At 45.4% G+C, this 19892-nt stretch overlaps 1 protein-coding gene across 5 annotated transcripts in view; it reads left to right on the top strand.

The window, feature by feature from the left end:
- Window positions 1–19892, top strand: part of abat (4-aminobutyrate aminotransferase) — a 364265-nt gene that overhangs the window by 310538 nt on the left and 33835 nt on the right. For 4 of the 5 annotated variants that reach the window (XM_086000868.1, XM_086000866.1, XM_086000869.1 and 1 more), the window contains exons 10-12: window positions 2515–2578; window positions 4950–5098; window positions 9383–9520. In XM_086000868.1, the coding sequence (XP_085856994.1) occupies window positions 2515–2578; window positions 4950–5098; window positions 9383–9520 (351 nt within the window). The remainder of the gene's footprint in view (window positions 1–2514; window positions 2579–4949; window positions 5099–9382; window positions 9521–19892) is intronic. The other variant, XM_086000870.1, reaches the window with a different exon arrangement.

The raw sequence follows: 19892 nt of genomic DNA, 5'->3' as shown, positions 1-19892 counted from the left end.
CCTGCCATCCCAGGTATCAGCCTGGTGAATCTTCGCTGCACTCCTTCCATGGCAAGAACGGCCTTCCTCAGATGACTCATTACCACCTTCTCAACAGCAATTAGGGATGGGCAATAAATGCTGGCCTTGCCGTGAACAAATAAAATTATATATATGTATACTGACCAACTCAGAAGCAATAAGCACAGGATTACCTTGTACCATTCTGATGCACCTCAGTGGGTCATTCAGAGCAGCCTGTGAACAGAAATAAAAACAGAAAATGCTGGAAATACTCAGCAGGTCAGGCAGCATCTGTGAAGAGAGAAACAGAGAACGATTCTGACAAAAGGTCATCGACCTGAAACGTTAACTCTGTTTCTCTCTCCACAGATGCTGCCTGACCTGCTGAGTATTTCCAGCATTTTCTGTTTTTATTTCAAATTTCCAGCATCCGCAGTAGTTTGCTTTTTGTAGCAGCTTGTGAACAGGCCCCGTTCCTACATAGAAACATAGAAACATAGAAGATAGGAGCAGGAGTAGGCCATTCGGCCCCTCGGGCCTGCTCCGCCATTCAATGCGATCATGGCTGATCATCCAAATTCAGTACCCGGTCCTTGCTCTCTCCCCATACCCCTTGATCCCTTTAGCCTTAAGAAATATATCCAACTCCTTCTTGAATATATTTAATGAATTGGCCTCTACTGCCTTCTGTGGTAGAGAATTCCACAGGTTCACCACTCTCTGGGTGAAGAAATTCCTCCTCATTTCTGTCCTAAATAGCATACCCCTTATCTTTAGACTGTGACCCCTGGTTCTGGACTCCCCGACCATCGGGAACATCCTTCCTGCATCTAGTCTGTCCAGTCCTGTCAGAATTTTATAAGTTTCAATGAGATCCCCTCTCATTCTTCTAAACTCCAGCGAGTACAAGCCCAATCGACCCAATCTCTCCTCATACGTCATTCCTGCCATCCCAGGTATCAGCCTGGTGAATCTTCGCTGAACTCCTTCCATGGCAAGAACATCCTTCCTCAGATAAGGCGACCAAAACTGCACACAATACTCAAGATGTGGTCTCACCAAGGCCCTGTACAACTGCAGCAAGACATCCTTGTTCCTGTACTCCAACCCTGTCGCTTCGAAGGCCAACATACCATTTGCCTTCTTAACCGCCTGCTGCACCTGCATGCTTACCTTCAGCGACTGGTGCACAAGGACACCCAGGTCTCGTTGCACTTCCCTTTCTCCCAATCTATTGCCATTCAGATAATAATCTGCCTTCCTGTTTTTGCCACAAAAGTGGATAACCTCACATTTATCCACATTATATTGCATCTGCCATGCTTCTGCCCAATCACCCAACCTGTCCAAATCATCCTGGAGTTTCTCGGCATCCTCCTCACAGCAGACACGCCCACCCAGCTTTGTGTCGTCTGCAAATTTGGAGATATTACATCCAGTTCCCTTGTCTAGATCATTAACATATATTGTGAATAGCTGGGGTCCAAGGACTGATCCCTGCGGTACCCCACTAGTCACTGCCTGCCATTCGGAAAAAGACCCGTTTATTCCAACTCTTTGCTTTCTGTCTGCCAACCAGTTTTCTATCCAAGTCAATACCTTGCCCCCAATCCCATGTGCCTTAACTTTACACGCTAATCTCTTATGCGGGACCTTATCAAAAGCCTTCTGAAAGTCCAAATATACCACATCCACTGGTTCTCCCTTATCTATTTTACCAGTTGCATCCTCAAAAAATTCCAGTAGATTAGTCAACCACGATTTACCTTTTGTAAATCCATGTTGACTTTGTCCGATCCTGTCACTGTTTTCCAAGTGCTCTGCTATTACATCTTTTATAATGGACTCTAGCATTTTCCCCACTACCGATATCAGGCTTACCGGTCTGTAATTCCCCGTTTTCTCCCTACCACCTTTTTTGAATAGTGGGATAACATTAGCTACCCTCCAATCCATGGGTACTGTTCCAGATTCCATAGAATGTTGGAAGATGATCAGCAATGTATCTACTATTTCTAGGGCCACTTCCTTAAGTACCCTAGGATGTAGATTATCAGGCGCTGGGGATTTATCGGCCTTCAAATCCTGGTATAACTCAGTTATGGAATTGTGAATGCTGCTGGGATGTATAAAACCGAAAGAAGTTTAGGAGGAGATGTAATTCGCAAACTTTGAATGATTGCATGTGGCCTTAGTATTATTAATCTGTTAAATTGGTAAGTGAAAATACAGAAAAATCACTGGAGGAGATGATGGGGCCTGGTTCCCCCTCCCCCTCTCTTTGGCATGGGTTAAGTTCCCCTTTTCCCCCATCCCAAATATTGGAGGTAGCCCCAAATTTTTGTATGTAATTCTCGAAGAGGATAAGTTAATAGATTCACAAGGTGCAGGTTTTGCAGTGAATACAGAAAGAATTTGAAGGTAAGGATCCGAAAACCAGACCATTTTGGTTTCATGTGAAATAGTGTCACCTGGTGGCTATAGAGATCTTACTGCTGCTTCTTTCTTCAGGCCCCTGGTAGCCCTGACATAACTATTCTATCCTTCATGGGCGGTTTTCATGGAAGAACGTTTGGTAAGGAAAATGCTTTTCAGAACTTTTTAATTAACCTACAATTAAAATTAAGCAAATTAAAAATTAGCAAAGTTATTCAGGTTCAAACCACGAGAGGAATTAGCTTGAATCAGTGTCGCATGTGCAAAACACTAACATGCTACATTTATGTAGTGTCTTTAATGTAAAAAGAAGTCCCAAAGCACTTTAGAGAGGCGTAACCAAAAAAATGATGGTGATCAAAAGAAGGAGGGGTAACCAAAAGGAAGGGTAACCAATAGTTATTAGGAGGGTAACCAATAGTTATTAGGAAGGGTAACCAATAGTTATTAGGAAGGGTAACCAATAGTTATTAGGAAGGTAACCAAACATTTTGTCAAAGTGGTGAAGGAGTTTGAGGAGGGAATCTGGTTCTGATCTCTAATTTGCTCTTCCTGAATCGAGTGGGCATGAAATAGTATGGTGACATTTGATGCAATCCCACCAAAATTTCCTTTTCCATCCCAAATAAATTCACTATCTTGGGATCCCTGTCAGAGAAGTTTTATGGTCCTTTTATCTATCGGTGTTGTCGCTGAGATGTGCCCCAATTTAGGCAGCAATGCTGTAAGGTAAATAAGGTGGCGTTACTGCCTCTGAAGAGACCATGGAAAGAGACGGATTTCCTTGGCGCGTTGGATGCAGCATCGCCTCCTCATCTGTCCCACAGCACTGCCACCAAAGACAGAAACTATATAACAGCTGCCTCCAGCGTTGCTGACCACCATTTCCTCTGGCTGCAAGCTGTTAAACCTAACATCATAGGGCAAGCGTGTGGTTTCCTGATTGATGGTCCAATGTAGTTCTGGCCAGAAGGCTAGTTTCTTGCAAAACATTGTTTGATAGGTGAATGATCTTAAAAGAATTCCAGTTAAATAAACATTCCTGATCATTTCCCCAGCCATTGAGGAAGATCCACTGGCCAGAATTGAAGTAATAAATTATGACTTCTGAACAACTGCACTCATTCATGTTTGTAGCCACTGATGCTATTAAATACAACGTGCAAAGTAAATGGGGTGGATTCCACAACACAAAAGCTGGAACCAAGTGGGAACCATTTCTTCTCGTGACATGTCTGATGCTGATTGGGTTGCACAGATGACTATAGTGAAAACCGTGTAGTGAATTTTAACAAAGTAACTTATATGGTTACTGTATTCTTTTTTCACTTTATACTGCTAGATTGAAATCTCTCTTCATGTCATGTTTTAAGTATTGAAAAAAAGTTTCAACATAAACAAAGAAGGTAGAATGAATGATCACATCATTAGTATAGAATATAAAGCAACCTGCAATCATATCTGTTTCCAGCTCCCCAAAATAAAATGCATCGTGGTGTGATATAAAGTGAATTTTTATTTCTATTATCTTATCCAGTTTTACTCCAGTCTCTCGCTCCTTAAGCATATAGTTTTATAAAAGCCGTTATTTCTCACTGCTTGCCTCTGACCATTAGTTCTGCTACGTGTACAAGAAGCTTTGCTACAGATTATTTTCTATCCTCCTCCCAGCATTATGCTTCTAGGGAGTATATAAAAATTGTGGTGAATCACTAGATTTGATGCAGGTGCACTGCATAATTGCACTGCACGTCATAGCAATCTTTGCATATTGAAAACTATTTTCATATTCATTGTTTGATAGCTGAATAATTTAAAAGCAAATTGCATTAATTCCTCAAGTGGTTAAAGAACACACCATTTTAATTTGGTTTAAACAATAATTACTTCATCATGTTAACAAAAGTAAATCCAAAGATACTGAGAATTATATAACATTTTTAATGTTGTGCTGCGAATAAAGATAATTGCTTGAAAAATGTACTCACAGAAAGACTTTAAGTTAAATAAACATTTCTGATAAATGTCAAAGAATTTGTAGCAAACTGGATTTGAGAACGTTTGTGTTTTGTGTTTTCTTCCCCCAGTTAAACCATGGGATAATTTAACCACTGTAACAATATCTACCTTAAAGAGGTGCCTGATTTTCAAAATCTGAGCGTTCTGTTGTATTGAGCACAAGTGTGCAAACTAAATATCTGTTAAGAAAAATCTGTGGCATTGATGAATGTATTGTTCATTTTTTATAAGTAACTAGCACCTACACAATCTAATCATTTAGCCGGATTTTCTTGTCTGGAAGGTTTGAGACGTGACAATGCATAGAAGAGACCTCAGATGTCAAATTTCAGAATATTTGTGCAATTATCTAATTTGGTTTAAATTAATTTACTTAACTGTCAAACCCCTATGAAAACACATACCTTTTGTTCTTAAGTTTAACTGGTTTGCTTAACTGTATGAGTAAAATATTAGCGTGCCCCGTCTCATACTTGATTTTCTTTCTGCAGGCTGCTTATCAGCAACCCATTCTAAAGCTGTCCACAAATTAGACATCCCAGCATATGACTGGCCAACAGCTCCATTTCCAAAACTGAAATATCCTTTGGAAGAGTTTGTGAGAGAAAATGCACAAGAAGAAGAAAGATGCTTGGAGGAGGTAGATTTCAGTCTTCAATCTATTTGATGCTTCTCAGAAATATGCAAGACTCAAAGCTGTGTGACTTCTTTATGGTTACTTTCCTTGTGCTGAGTTCAACTTTTATATTTCTGCGATTTTTGTTAAATGTAATCGGTGATGTGATTTATAATTTACTTGAATGGTGTGTGGCCCAGTTTGAACCAAGTGGAGTGTTTTGTTCTTTACAATACAACTGTCTAAGAAAAAAATCTGTGTTATTGATGAATGAATTTTACTGGGCCGTTGCTTGCTGAGAGTTTGCTGAAAGTAACGGTTTGGTCCCGATCCAGAGCATTAAAAAAAGATTCAGCTGGTTTCAGCAGTAGGGTCTTCTCAGGGAGGATGGGAGAGAAATCACAGGACACCAAATTGGAGCTTCACATTTGGACTGTTATTTTATTTGTGTCCCTGAATCTGACGTTTGGACTTGGGTGCCATGCTGGGTGAATCCATTTTATAGACATCCTCTGCTGTTGTTTGTCACTGCCTATTTCAGGTGTTCAAAATCTGAACAAAACAAATTGCTAAATAATCAAATTAGGATCAATTTCAATTAAACAATGCATTTGAACCTCATCCAATGAAAATCTAGACTTGTGCACTCTTGCTCTTGGGTCTCCTGGTAGCACAGACTATTGAACATCTGACTCCGTACTGGATGGCAAGATCCCAACTCAGGAATGGAATCAGCTAACACAGATGGATTCAATCCACTGGAAGTGCTCATCAGCTGAGCAAAGTGCTAATGGCATAGTACATGCCTAGGCTGTTCTGCAGTCATAACAAAAGAAATAAAATCTATATTAAAACTTCAGTCACTCTACACTTTTCTGTGACCTGATTAGGTCATTAGGGATGAAGACAGAAGTAAAGATGCTCTTTTGTGGTCAGGGGGAAATAGATTTTACTGATTAAGAGTGGAAGAAAGAGAAGAATACTGTTCAGGGAAAGAGTCAGAGGCTGAGAAATTTGTTTAGCATCAGGAAATGGTAAAAATTGGGTGTTGCGCCCAGAACAGGCACCTGAAGTCATAGGCCGAGGCTTGCTGGAACTTGGGTTCGGTCCTCACCTGCATAAAACCAGCAATCTGCGAGTGCCAATCAGTCATCCCGTTGCAGGTTGCCAGTCAGTGCCTCAAGAAAATTGTTCAGCTTCATGGCTGAGTCGACCGGGTGAAGGGCGAGCCTGGACCGGCGGCAGCCTGCAGTATTGTTGTGGGGCCAGGACGAGCACTCCTACACTTCCTGGCCCCACATAAATATAAATATATTTTTAAAAGGTTCACGCCACACAAGTGCCAGGCAATGACCATTTCCAACAACAGAAAGTCTAACCACCTCCCCTTGACATTCAACGACATTACCATCGCCAAATCCCCCACCATCAACATCCTGGGGGGTCACCATTGACCAGAAACTTAACTAGACCAGCCACATAAATACTGTGGCTACAAAAGCAGGTCAGAGGCTGGGTGTTCTGTGGCGAGTGTCTCACCTCCTGACTTTCCAAAGCCTTTCCACCATCTACAAGGCACAAGTCAGGAGTGTGATGGAACACTCTCCACTTGCCTGGATGAGTGCGGCTCCAACAACACTCAAGAAGCTCGACACCATCCAGGACAAAGCAGCATGCTTGATTGGCACCCCATCCACCACCTTAAACATTCACTCCCTCCACCACCGGCATACCGTGGCTGCAGTGTGTACCATCTACAAGATGCACTGCAGCAACTTGCCAAGGCTTCTTCGGCAACACCTCCCAAACCCGCAACCTCTACCACCTAGACTGGGTGCAGCATGTGCAGCACGTGCTCCACCCAGTTACTAACCAATTTCCTGAAGTAGACGTTAGGACCCTGATTAGCATATTCAAAGGGTTAACTGCTTTCTGCCATATGTCAGTCAGTGATAGGCAGGCGGGCTAGGTATGGGAACGGTTCAAGTGTTTTCTCGGTGGGAATTGTGGGCTGAGGGTTTGGGGCTTGACAGTGTGATTGGGGGAGGGGTGTATTATTAGTGGAAATTAAAATATATTAATATTGATTCCTAAAACCTCAGAATGGGTATAGCTATGTTCCTTCAAACAGTTTGGAAACTATCCTTTATGTTTTATCACAATAATATATAGTTTCATATAATACCTACTGATACCCGGGAAAGGAAGATTCTTCTGTATTAATATTCATGTTCATTCAGATACTCAGTTGCCTTTTAATTAAACTGTGTTTCACTTTCACTTTACTTCTCACACTACACTATACTATAGTTCATTGTACTGTATATACTTTAGATTATTTTAAACCTGTATCTGTAGGTGTTTGAGACCTGTCTCCTCAGAATTTAATATTATAACTTTTAATCTGCTGATCATAGAGTCATAGAGTTATACAGCACAGAAAGAGGCCCTTCGGCCGATTGTGTCTGCGCCAGCCATCAAGCCCTGTCTATTCTAATCCCATTTTCCAGCACTTGGTCCGTAGACTTGTATGCTATAGCGTTTTAAGTGCTCATCTAAATGCTTCTTGAATGTTGTGAGGGTTCCTGCCTCTACCACCCTTTCAGACAGTGAGTTCCAGATTCCAACCACCCTCTGGGTGAAAAACGTTTTCCTCAAATCCCCTCTAAACCTCCTGCCCTTTAGCTTGAAACTATGCCCCCTGGTTATTGACCCCTCTACTAAGGGGAAAAGTTCCTTTCTATCTACACTATCTATGCCCCTCATAATTTTGTACACCTCAATCAGGTCCCCCCTCAGCCTTCTCTGCTCTAAGGAAAACAACCCCAGCCTGTCCAGTCTCTCTTCATAGCTGAAACGCTCCAGCCCAGGTAACATCCTGGTGAATCTCCTCTGCACCCTCTCCAATGCATTCACATCTTTCCTATAGTGTGGTGACCAGAACTGCACACAGTATTCCAGCTGTGGCCTAACTAGCATTTTGTACAGCTCCATCATAACCTATATTCTATGCCTCGGCTAATGAAGGCAAGTATCTCATATGCCTTTTTAACCACCTTATCTACCTGTTCTGCTGCCTTCAGGGATCTATGTACATGCACACCAAGGTCCCTCTGATCCTCTGTCCTTCCTAGGGTCCTACCATTCATTGTTAGTCCTTGTTAGTCCTCCCAAAATGCATCACCTCACACTTTTCAGGGTTAAATTCCATTTGCCACTGTTCTGCCCATCAAACCAACCCGTCTATATCGTCCTGTAGCCTGAGGCTTCCCTCCTCGCTATTTACCACTCCACCAATTTTCATGTCATCTGCGAACTTACTGATCATACCTCCTACATTCATATCTAAATCACTAAAACACAATATCTAATGTACACTACAAACAGCAAAGGACCCAGCACCGATCCCTGCGGTACACCACTGGAAACTGGCTTCCCTCCTTGCTATTTACCACTCCACCAATTTTCATGTCATAGATTTCTACTCATTATTTAAATAGCTTTTCAAGTCGTAAGCAGGATAAAAGGTTGATTATTGTTACTCTACCTTGGCCAATCCATGGAGATTGTGGTAGCTAGTGGATGGTCTAGGATGTGAGCATTAAAAATATTCAGAGGATTAAGCAAGTTGATGAAAAAACATACCAGTGTCCAAAACAAACTACATTGGGGTAGAGTTCCGCTTTGGGCGCAATCGGGAAATTGCCATCTTTGTGGGCGGGGCTTGAGCCAGCGTAAAGGATCGCAGAAAACACGAGCATAACTGGTTTTGGGCGTAGCTCACTTACGTTTAAAATTCCCTGATCTTTTTGCACTGGTTCGGCCAATTCCGCCCGGATTGCGCTGGTATTACTGGAGTTAGCAAGTGGGAATTGGCTGAAAGTCTGCCAGCTGTAAGGATGGATTCCACTTTTACCGACCTGTACTAGATGAGTCACAGTCTGCATAAAACTGGTTGAAGTGTTTGTTTATAAGTAAATAACAAGGCTGATATGGACTGAAGCTTTAGGTTATAATTGGTCAACTGTTATCTTCTGAGTTGCAGAAGTAGTCTTGAGTATGAAGCTAAAGTATCAACCCTGAACAATGGACTACCCACTAACTGCTGTGCCATCAGCAATTGCTTAGCCTCCAGCTGAAATATGTATTTCTGCAATTTTGATACAATATATATGTATATATAATGAAGTGAAAGTCATTTTTCAACTGGGTTACTCAACTTGTGGTTTGTCAATGAATCAAGAATGTAAAGATATGCAGCAGTGATTTCTTTTTAAATTGTGTTATTGTACTCTTCCCCACTCTCAGGTGGAAGACTTGATAGTAAAGTTCAGAAAGTTGGGAAGAAATGTGGCTGCAATTATCATTGAGCCAATCCAATCTGAGGGAGGAGACAACCATGCATCAGATGATTTTTTCCACAAACTGCGCAACATTGCCAAGAAGGTAACTTCCATTTAATGAGCGTCCCTTCCTGTAAAACAGAAATGGAGCCTATTGTTGAGTTCTGGCAGTTCATGTCTGAAATACTGTGGGCCTGAAATCCCTTGTGTTATGTTTTGAGTTTTGCTTCAATGAAGTTTGTCCCAGTTCCCAGGTGTTACCTGAAGGGGGTGCTGGGGGGCTCGGTTTTACTTTGTCTTGCACTTTCAGTTTCGGGTTCTGCCATGCAGACAATGTGCTGTAATGTCCACCCACTTACTCAGTAAATAGTAAAAGGTTCATTCCGTCTCCTCTATTCATTACTGTTCGGTCAAGATGCAATACTGGTGACGAGGCGGCTGTTGAACTCTCTAGAAGGACAGAGATAGACATGCGAACCTACAGCCGTGATATTGGAAATTGCGACGAGTGGGCCACTCAGCTAGCAACATCAACGGCCTTTTGATAGTTGGCTAGCTGCGACGTAGACGGCGGACAGAGTATTGTGCGGGCCAGGCAACTACCGTGAGTGTAGCTACCGTAACTCTGGCCGGAGGAGAAAAAGAATTTTTTTAAAAAGAAAAAAGTCCGTGGATCTTAAAGGGACAGTGCACATTAAAACTATGACGACCTTGGGACGTATTGAAGAGTTCTCTGGGGATAAGGACAGTTCATGGGAGGAATACGCAGAAAGACTGGGGTGTTTCTTTGAGGCCAATAATATTGACAAAGAGGAGAAGAAGCGCTCAGTGTTGCTAAGTGTATGCGGAGCTGCTACTTACTCCGTCCTGCATTCATTGGTGGCTCCTCGTAAACCTAGTGAGGTGGATTATGCTGATTTGATTGAGAAGCTGCAGAAACATTTTAACCCAAAACCCTCAGAGATTGTGCAGCGTTTCCATTTTCACAACTGTAAACAACAGCCTGGACAATCTATTTCAAGTTACATTGCTGAGTTGAGGAAACGCTCATTACATTGTAATTTTGGTGACCATTTAGACAATATGCTCTGTGATCGGATTGTGTGTGGAGTGCTGGACTCGGCATTGCAGAGACAGCTGTTAGCGGAGAAGGCCCTGATGTTCCGACTGGCCAAGGAGAAGGCTTTAGCAGCAGAGGCTGCATTGATGAACACACGTATGCTCCATACAGAGGCAGCACCATCTCAGGCCGCCGAGGAGGTGCACAAGACCACACATGCAGCTGCTGCTGCGAGAGACATGGAGGCAACTAAAGAGACAGGAAGAAAATGTTTCCGCTGTGGGGCTCTCCATGGTTCCACTACATGCAAATTTGTGTCAGCGGTATGTCATTTCTGTAAGAAAAGAGGACACATAGCTCGTGTCTGCATGAAGAAAGCTCAGGCTGCTGCAGCAGAGCCAACACAAGCATCGCAGACACACACCCTGACACTGGAGGACAACGATGAGTACACAGTGTATACCACGGAAGCTGAGCAGCTACCCCACAGACGGTGGGGATACACGGCAAATGTGATCATGAATGGGGCACCATTCTGCATGGAGGTGGATTCAGGCTCAGCGTGTTCATTGATAAGTGAAGAGACTTACAATAGGCTGTGGCCAAGTGAACCCCCGGCGATGGCTCAGGCCAGTGGCGTGCTACGGCAGTGGTCCCAAGCTCAACTCCAGGTGCTGGGTATGATTCATGTGGAAGTTAAGTATCAGGCAGTCAAGGACACACTTCCACTTTATGTGGTGGCGGGGCAGGGCACAAGCCTGCTGGGCAGAGATTGGTTTGAGCCCCTCGGTATTGAAGTGACAGGAGTACACACAGTACAGCGACAGCCCATAATGCCTATGTTGGAGAACTATGAAGAGGTTTTTGGTGAGTTCGGGGACCGCCAGTCTCAATCGAAGTGGACCCAGGGGTAGCGCCTAAGTTCTTAAAGGCGCGACCAGTTCCTTTTGCGTTGCGCAAGAAGGTGGATGAGGCCCTGGATAAGCTGGTGAACCAAGGGGTTCTCTTGCCAGTGAAGAACTCCCGTTGGGCCACCCCTATCGTGCCCATTGCAAAGAAGGATGGGGGCCTGCGAATCTGTGGCGATTACAGATGTACGGTTAATACTGCTGTGTTACCAGATGTGTATCCCTTACCAACAGTTACAGAGCCGTTTTCAACACTGGCTGGAGGCACTCTGTTCACCAAGCTGGATCTCAAGCAAGCATACCAGCAACTGGTCCTGGATGAAGAGTCAGCCGAGCTGTTGACAATCAGCACCCACAGAGGACTTTTCCGAGCCACAAGGCTGCAGTTTGGGGTGTCTACGGCTGTGGCAATCTTTCAGAGGTTCATGGACACCCTGTTGGCTGGTGTTCCGGGAGTTCAGCCTTACTTGGATGACATACTGATTACAGGCAAGACACAGGAAGCCCTATGCCGGCTGGCTGAGGTAGGACTACGCCTTCAGAAGGAGAAATGTGTGTTCGCTGCCAATGGGGTGGAGTTCTTGGGATTCCGAGTGGACAAAGACGGTGTGCATCCGACTACGGAGAAGGTGGAGGCTATCAGGAGCGCTCCCACCCCCAAGAACAAGACCGAACTGCAGGCATTCCTCGGACTGTTAAACTTCTACAGTTGTTTTCTCAAGGGCAAAGCCACAATCTTAGAGCCACTGCACAGGCTGTTAGACCAAGCAACAGTGTGGAACTGGACCTCAGCTCATGAAACAGCCTACAGACAGGCAAAGGAACTGCTACAAGCAGATAAGGTTCTGGCACACTATGATGAAAACAAGCCATTGGTGTTGGTGTGCGATGCCTCACCATACGGGCTGGGAGCTCTGTTGGGTCACATAGAGCCAGATGGCCGGGAAGCGCCTATCAGTTTTGCCTCAAGAACACTCTCAACAACAGAACCTAATTACGCCCAGATTGACAAGGAGGCCCTAGCCATCATATCTGGGGTAAAGAGGTTCAGCCAGTACCTGTTAGGGAGACAGTTCGTCATCTACACAGACCACAAGCCACTCTTGGGGCTCCTGCATCACTCCAAGCCCATGCCCCAGATCATATCACCGCATATGCTTCGGTGGAGTCTGATGTTGGGGGCCTACAGTTATGAACTTTGCTATGGGCCTGGGAAGATGCTGGCTAATGCTGATGCTCTGAGTCGCTTGCCTTTGAACCGGCCGATGGCTGAGACGCCACCACCCCTGGAGGTGCTGCTACTGGAGGAGGTTCCGGAGGCCCCACTCCATGCCCAGCGGATTGGCAGCCTCACACAGAAAGATCCAGTCTTATCACGGGTGCTACGCTGGCTGCTGCATGGCTGGCTCTCCGAGGTCCAGGAGGAGCATTTCAAGCCCTTCGTTCAGAGGCGCCATGAAATGTCTGCACACAAGAACTGCGTGCTCTGGGGAAGCCGTGTGGTGGTTCCTGCCGCCGCAAGAGAGGAGGTGCTGAAAATGCTGCATGACTCACACCCTGGGATTGTGCACATGAAGGCTTTGGCGAGAAGCTACGTCTGGTGGCCGGGGTTGGACCGAGACGTGGAGGAGGTGGTAAAGAGCTGTGAGACATGTCAGCTGACTCGCCATAGTCCATCCAAGGCTCCCCTTCACCCCTGGGAGTGGACCACTCGTAAATGGTCAAGACTCCACATTGACTTTGCAGGGCCATTTCAGGGGAAGGTCTTTTTGATAGTGGTGGATTCTCATTCGAAATGGCTGGAGGTGGCTATCATGAGCTCCATGACATCCAGTGCAGTGATCAATGCGTTGCGTTTGCTGTTTGCCACACATGGGGTCCTCGGCGTGCTGGTTTCAGACAATGGAGCAGCCTTCATGTCAGCGGAGTTCAAGGCTTTTGCAGGCAGAAACTGGATCTGCCACATGACCACAGCGCCCTATCACCCCTCCTCTAATGGGCAGGCAGAGAGGATGGTGCAAACCACAAAAGAGGCACTGGTGAGGATATCGGTGGGGGACTGGCAAACCAGATTGGCCAGGTTCCTGTTATCACAGCATACCACACCAAACTCAGCAACGGGGAAGAATCCTGCCGAGATGCTGATGGGTCGCCGGCTGGCGACTGCACTGGACCGGCTACACCCGGACTACAGGGATGAGATGCACACAAAGCAAGAGGAGCTGGCTAAGAAGCACCAGGGCACCGCCAGGCAGTTCGAGCCGTCAGAGACTGTGTTTGCCCGTTGCTATGCAGGAGGAGACAAATGGATGCCTGCCGTGGTGGAGCAGGCCACGGGTCCCCTGTCGTACAGCGTCCGTACACCTGATGGCCAGCTACACAGACGCCACGTAGACCAGCTACGGGGTCGTACTCCGGTGAGAGTAACAGAGACGTCACAGGCTAGGCCATTGTCTCCGCCACCTCTGCCAGGCAGTGACGGCCTGCATCCTGCAACAACGACGGAAGCCACATTGACAGAAGGTGTCACGGAGTCATCAGCCATGGAGGAAGGTTTTCCTGCGGCTAGCAGTGGCACCCCGACTATGCCTGCCCAGCGGCGCTCAAGTCGGGTTAGATTCCGTCCCAGGCGCCTGGAGGACTAAGGGGTTTTATCTGGGGGAAAGGAGTGTTGTGTTTTGAGTTTTGCTTCAATGAAGTTTGTCCCAGTTCCCGGGTGTTACCTGAAGGGGGTGCTGGGGGGCTCGGTTTTACTTTGTCTTGCACTTTCAGTTTCGGGTTCTGCCATGCAGACAATGTGCTGTAATGTCTACCCACTTACTCAGTAAATAGCAAAAGGTTCGTTCCGTCTCCTCTATTCATTACTGTTCGGTCAAGATGCAATACCTTGAACCCCATTCTTCAGCTGGAAGTAGGGCAAGGCAGGGGCGTGACTTCTGGCTGCCTGTTTGATTACTGTTCGGGGGCCTATAAACTACTCCCACCGGTGTTTTCTGTGCTGACTTATTTCATAGCTCCACCTATACTGATTCTACATCCTGATTTTCTGGGCTAAGATCCTTTCTCCCTACTGTATTTATCTCATCCTTTATTATCAAGGCTATCCCACCTCCTTTTCCATTTTGCCTATCTCTTCTAAAAGTCAAGTAGCTTGGAATATTTAGTTCCCATCCCTGGTCATGCTACAACCACGTTTCAGTAATGGCTACAAAATCAAACCCACTTATCTCTATTTGTGCCATTGATTCATCTATCTTGTTATGAATGCTTCGTGCATTCAGATATAGCGCCTTTAATTTTAACTTTTTACTATTTTTCCCTGATGTGGCTTTATTGCTAATGCCCTATTATTGTTATTAAACTCTCTGTCCCTACCTGACACAATCTGCTTGTGTTTACTCAATTCGCTACTCTGTTCCACAACCTTGACTTTTCTCTTCAGACTTATAAATTTACCCTTATCTGAACCCTCCCTCCCCCTTATTAGTTTAAGGCCCTAGCTGCCACCCTAGTTATTCGATACGCCAGGACACTGGTCCCAGCCTGGTTTAAGTGGAGTCTGTACCAACGGAACAGCTGCCTCTTTCCCCAGTACTGGTACCAGTGTGCCATGAATTGAAACCACTGCCTCCCACACCACTCTTTCAGCTATGCAGTTAAACCTCAAATCTGTTTGTCCCTATGCCAATTTGCATGTGGCTCAGGTCGTAATCCAGAAATTATCATCTTTGAGGTTCTGCTTTTTAATTTGTACACTAGCTCCTCAAACTCCCTCAGCAGAACCTCATTCCTATTTCTACCTATGTCATTGGTTCCTACATGGACCACACAACTGGATCTTCCCCCTCCCACTCCAAGTTCTTCTCTAGCCGCGAGGAGATGTCCGCAACACAGCCTTCGGGACTCCCGGTCGTGGCTGCAGAGAACAGTATCTATCCCCCTGACTATACTATCTCCAACCACGACCACTTTCCTTTTTGCTTCCCCCACTTGAATGGCCTCCTGTACCACAGTGCCATGGTCAATTTGCCCATCCTCCCTGCAATCTTTGTTCTCATCCACACCGGTAGCAAGTACCTTGTACCTGTTGGACAATGGCAAAGGCTGAGGCTCCTCCACCACTGCATCTGCGGTCCCCTTACCTGCCTGACTCACAGTCACATCTTCCTGTCCCTGACCACTAACCAAATCTAAACCACTACCTAATCTAAGGGGTGTGACTGCCTCCTGGGTCAAAATGTCCAGATAACTCTCCTCCTCCCTGATGCATCGCAATGTCTGCACCTCAAACTCCAGCTTAACAAATCTGAGCTGAAGTTCCTCGAGTTGCAGACACTTACTGCAGATGTGGTTGCCTGGGATCACGCTGCTCTCCACAAACTCCCACATGCTCTAACCATCATTTTCCAATCCTCTCTGGCTAAAGGCGTGATGCCAGAGGACTTGAGGACTGCTAACATTGTGCCATTGTTTAAAAAGGGAGAAAGGGATAGACTGAGTAATTACAGGCCAGTCAGCATAACCTCATCTAACCTTGTTTTATGTATTTAATTAATTAAAGTTTTATGTAATTAATTCACTTGGTTTATTTTAAACTAATTAATTGAACTAAAAGGAGCACCTCCTTCCCTATCTGTACCGAATTCCCACTCTCACCAAATTCTGCACTTCCTAATCTGTTTACAATGCACTCTGAACACATTGCGATCTGTGGTTTACAGCAAAGAAGTACTTTTGAAGTGTTGTCACTGTTGTACTGTAGGATATGGATGTAGTTTAGATCCAAATGGCTAGTGGTGGATTTAGGCAGACTAAATAGAAGTGCACTATTTGTATCCAATTTTCCAATGTTAGCAGACTTGAATAATTTTAATTGCAGATTTGGATAGGTACAGGCAGCACACTCGTAATGGGAGCGAAAAGTGTGTGTAAATTAAATTGAAAGGGAATGTGGACAATGAAAGAGGAATGTCAGAGTAGGAGGGCAGACATTCTGAAAACCTTTCAAAAAACTCAGAAAGCATCTCAATCCAATTGCAGCCTGTGCCAAAGCCGAAGGGAAGGAGACTAAGAAGCGACAGCAAAAATGAAGGTAAAGGAAACCCAATGAGGAAGCATGAGTCTGCAGGCAGATGGCAGTGCAGGCCCAGCACCCAGCCTCCTGCTTCATGGCTACTGTAATGGAGCTGCTGTACAAAATGGTTGCAAGGAGGGTAGCTGTTTAGGGAATGGGTTGCGCTTTAAAACAAATCAAATTCGCACACAGTTAAAATGCCAGAGGCTGCAGACTCTAGGGCTGAATCTTGTCAGGGGTGGGCTGCGTAAGCGGAGTGTCGGAGTTTTTGTCGGGAAACCCGGAGGTTCATGCGTAGTTTTGCTTTGAAAGGTTCCTCACCTGTAAGTCAGCCTGATTGGCAGGCTTGGGATCCAGTCGGGCGGGGAGGATTCCGGAGGAAGCCGGAGCTGGAGCCGCATGTAAATCGGGGGGGGGGGGCCGATCCCCGACCCAGAGGGAGTGGGGGTGGGGTGGGGGGAGAGTCTGATGCTGGGGGTAGCTTGGTTGGCTGTAGGAGGGGAAGCACTTACCTTCTCCCCGAAGCTCTCTTCACCTCCCTTCAGCTGCCGGGTTTCCCGGGGCATGGGAAACACACCCGGCCAGGGTTATACCTGCAAAACAGGTTAAATCAGAGGCTGCCAACCTCATTAAAATAATTAGTTGGCCAGCCCGCCTCCTGGGAGCGGGTTGGCTGCCTGCCCCTTGTCCCACTCCATTAAACCCGGAAGTGGGCGAGTTGGAGGCGGGTTTGAGATTTTTCAAGTTTTAACATCTCACTCGACCCCAACCCATTAGTTTTTGGGGGTTAAGATTCAGCCCTAAGACATAGCTGGGAAATGAAGATTGCATTTCAATGAGCTGTCAGAACCAGAGTGCTTTAAATAATAAAAGGTAGTTGAAAAAAATCCAGTGAACATTCACACCTGAGCCTTGGTTCAAAAGTAGCACTCTCTCCTCTGAGTTAGACAGTAGCATGTTCAAGCCCCTCTCAGGAGTACATAATCTAGGTTGACACTTCAACAGTACTGTCAGAGGTATGGTCTTTTCGGATGAGATGTTAAACAGGGTCTTTTCTCTTGTGGCCATAAAAGATCCCGTGACACTATTTGAAGGAAAGCAGGGGATTTCTCCGAGTATTTCGGTCAACATTTATCCATCAACCAACATCACTAAAAATAGATTTTCTGATCATTTATCTAATTTCTGTTTGTGGGACCTTGCTGTGCATAAATTGGCTTCCACATTTCCCAATATTACAGTAAGTGACTGCACTTTAAAAGGACTTCATTGCCTGTAAAGCTTTGGGGCATCCTGAGATTGTGAAAGATGCTATATAAATGCAAGTTCTTTCTTTATTGTTGGGATAACCTATTCATTTGAGCCCAGCATTGGGTGCCTGCAAAGAAGCCACTCTTGGGCCGAAGAAGAGGTGGTTTATTGACGGACCTACCGGCGAATCACAAACTGGGGAAGAAGTCAGATGGTCATCGCCTTTCCACGTCCTGTGAATGCAGGGAGAGAAAAGGAAAAAAGAAGACACGTGAGCACTAAGGTTTTAAAAAGGAGACTGTGAGGTGTAGGCTTGGGCCTTTGATGGAAGCTAAGATGGAGGAGTTCAGTTTTTTGCATTGAGAGGATGTCTAGAAAGAAAGGTAATACCAAAAGCCAGTAAATCAGTCAGCCCACAAAAGGGATAGAGTGCGTGGTTTATTATTTTTTCTCATTATTTGAGGAGAGACGTGGAAATTGAGTGAAGTGAGGTCTGTTTATAACAGTTACTGTCTGTAAAATAAAGCAGCTCAGTGATTCACATTAGTCCTGCAGTGTTTCTCAGTCCGCCTACTGAAAATTGGAGAAATGCGCACGGGCACATGCAAAAAAACATGGGCCCTGAAATTAGGATCGGGAGCTTGCCGCGCGCGCAAGCCCCCAATGTTCACTTACCCGGCGTGCTGACATTTTAATTCTGGCCCGCATTGCATTTCCTCTCACTGGCCCGCTTGAGGTCCTGCCGTGCTGTGCGTGCGTGACCCAGCGGCGTACTTAGTGCGATGAGCCAGCTGGGATCACGTGAGCACAGGGCAACCAATGGGAGGTTGCAAAAGCTCATTCATGAGTTTGACAGTAAGAGCTGTCAAACTCATGAAAACTCCTGGCCCCAAAACACTACTTAAACCTGAAAGAAAATTTTAAAAAACATTGCACTACTTAAATGAACCATAAAGAACTCTGAAAAACTATTTTAAACAATAATTTTAAAATTTGAAAAAAAAATGTATATAAAAAATCGGGGCTAAAACTAAACTTACCTTACTGTAAATTCTTTAAAAATAACAAACCTGTGGAAAAAAAATTTCTCAATTGTATAATAGACCACTTACCTGTAAAACTAAGTACTTACGTGTGGTTTTTCAATGTGTAAATGCCGGAGGCCTTTACACACGCGCAACTCTCTAAAAATAGAGGAAATCCAAGTCGCACGTGCTGCCCGATACCGCGCACGCGTTCAGCCTCTTAACCCCTTGGGTCAGAGGACAGGAAATGCCGGTTTTCAGCGCATGCGCTGTGCATGCTGAAAACCGGCAATTCCTCCGGGCACACGCGTGAGTACCCCGTCCTTACTCACGCGTTGTGGCCGGAATTACTGGGCCCATATTCAGTTCAGATAACAAGGAGTTCCGGTTGTTACTCCCCCAGGTTATATTATATAATTAGATATTGGGCAATATGGGCACAATGCTGAATGCAAGAGGTTTGGATCACTTTATCTAAGGCAGAGCCAAACTTGTAACAGTGACCTTCTGTGCCACTCTGTGCTTGCAAGGGTGCGGAGCCAAATTTCAAGGATTAACTGGGTGTGCCACCCGTATGCTGCATAATAACCAGAGTATAGCGTGAAGGGTTATTTGTGCAGCTCTTGATTTTAGAGGGTGATAGCTGTGCTGGTGCCCAGGAAGAAGAGGGAGAGTGGCTGGTGTGTTACCTCGCTTGCCATGGTCAGGTTATTGAACTTCTTGCAACACTAGTCTGCAGTCTATGGGTGTGAGAGTGTTGACGCTCATTGCCAGTGCCATCTCCCTCCACATGGCACGAAACATTTGTTTGAAGTTTCTTCCCATGGAGACCAAGCAATCTGTCTCTACTTTGCTCTGTGTCCTTGACAGGGAGGGGGGGGGGGGTTGTAGGCCAATATCACACATATTGAATGCTTTCCTCTGCTCCTCTTTGCCATGTTTTCCTTTTGACTGTCACTGTCAGATGCTGCAGTGGTTGACTTTCTTGAAAAGTCATCGAGCGCAGCTAGTTAACTGTGAAATGAAGGAGCCAAACAATTTGCTTCCCCACCCTGTTGTTGGGATCTTCAGGCAGAATTAGCTTTTTAAAGGCTGCAATCCAATTTCCAAGCATCCCAGCACATTACTCCCATTTTACATGGGATTCGCGGCAATGG

Source organism: Somniosus microcephalus, chromosome 11 (genome assembly GCF_052327205.1).
Source record: "Somniosus microcephalus isolate GS21.2 chromosome 11, FLI_Smic_1.0, whole genome shotgun sequence".
Lineage (NCBI taxonomy): Eukaryota > Metazoa > Chordata > Chondrichthyes > Squaliformes > Somniosidae > Somniosus > Somniosus microcephalus.
This window is presented reverse-complemented; position numbering and strand designations above follow the sequence as displayed.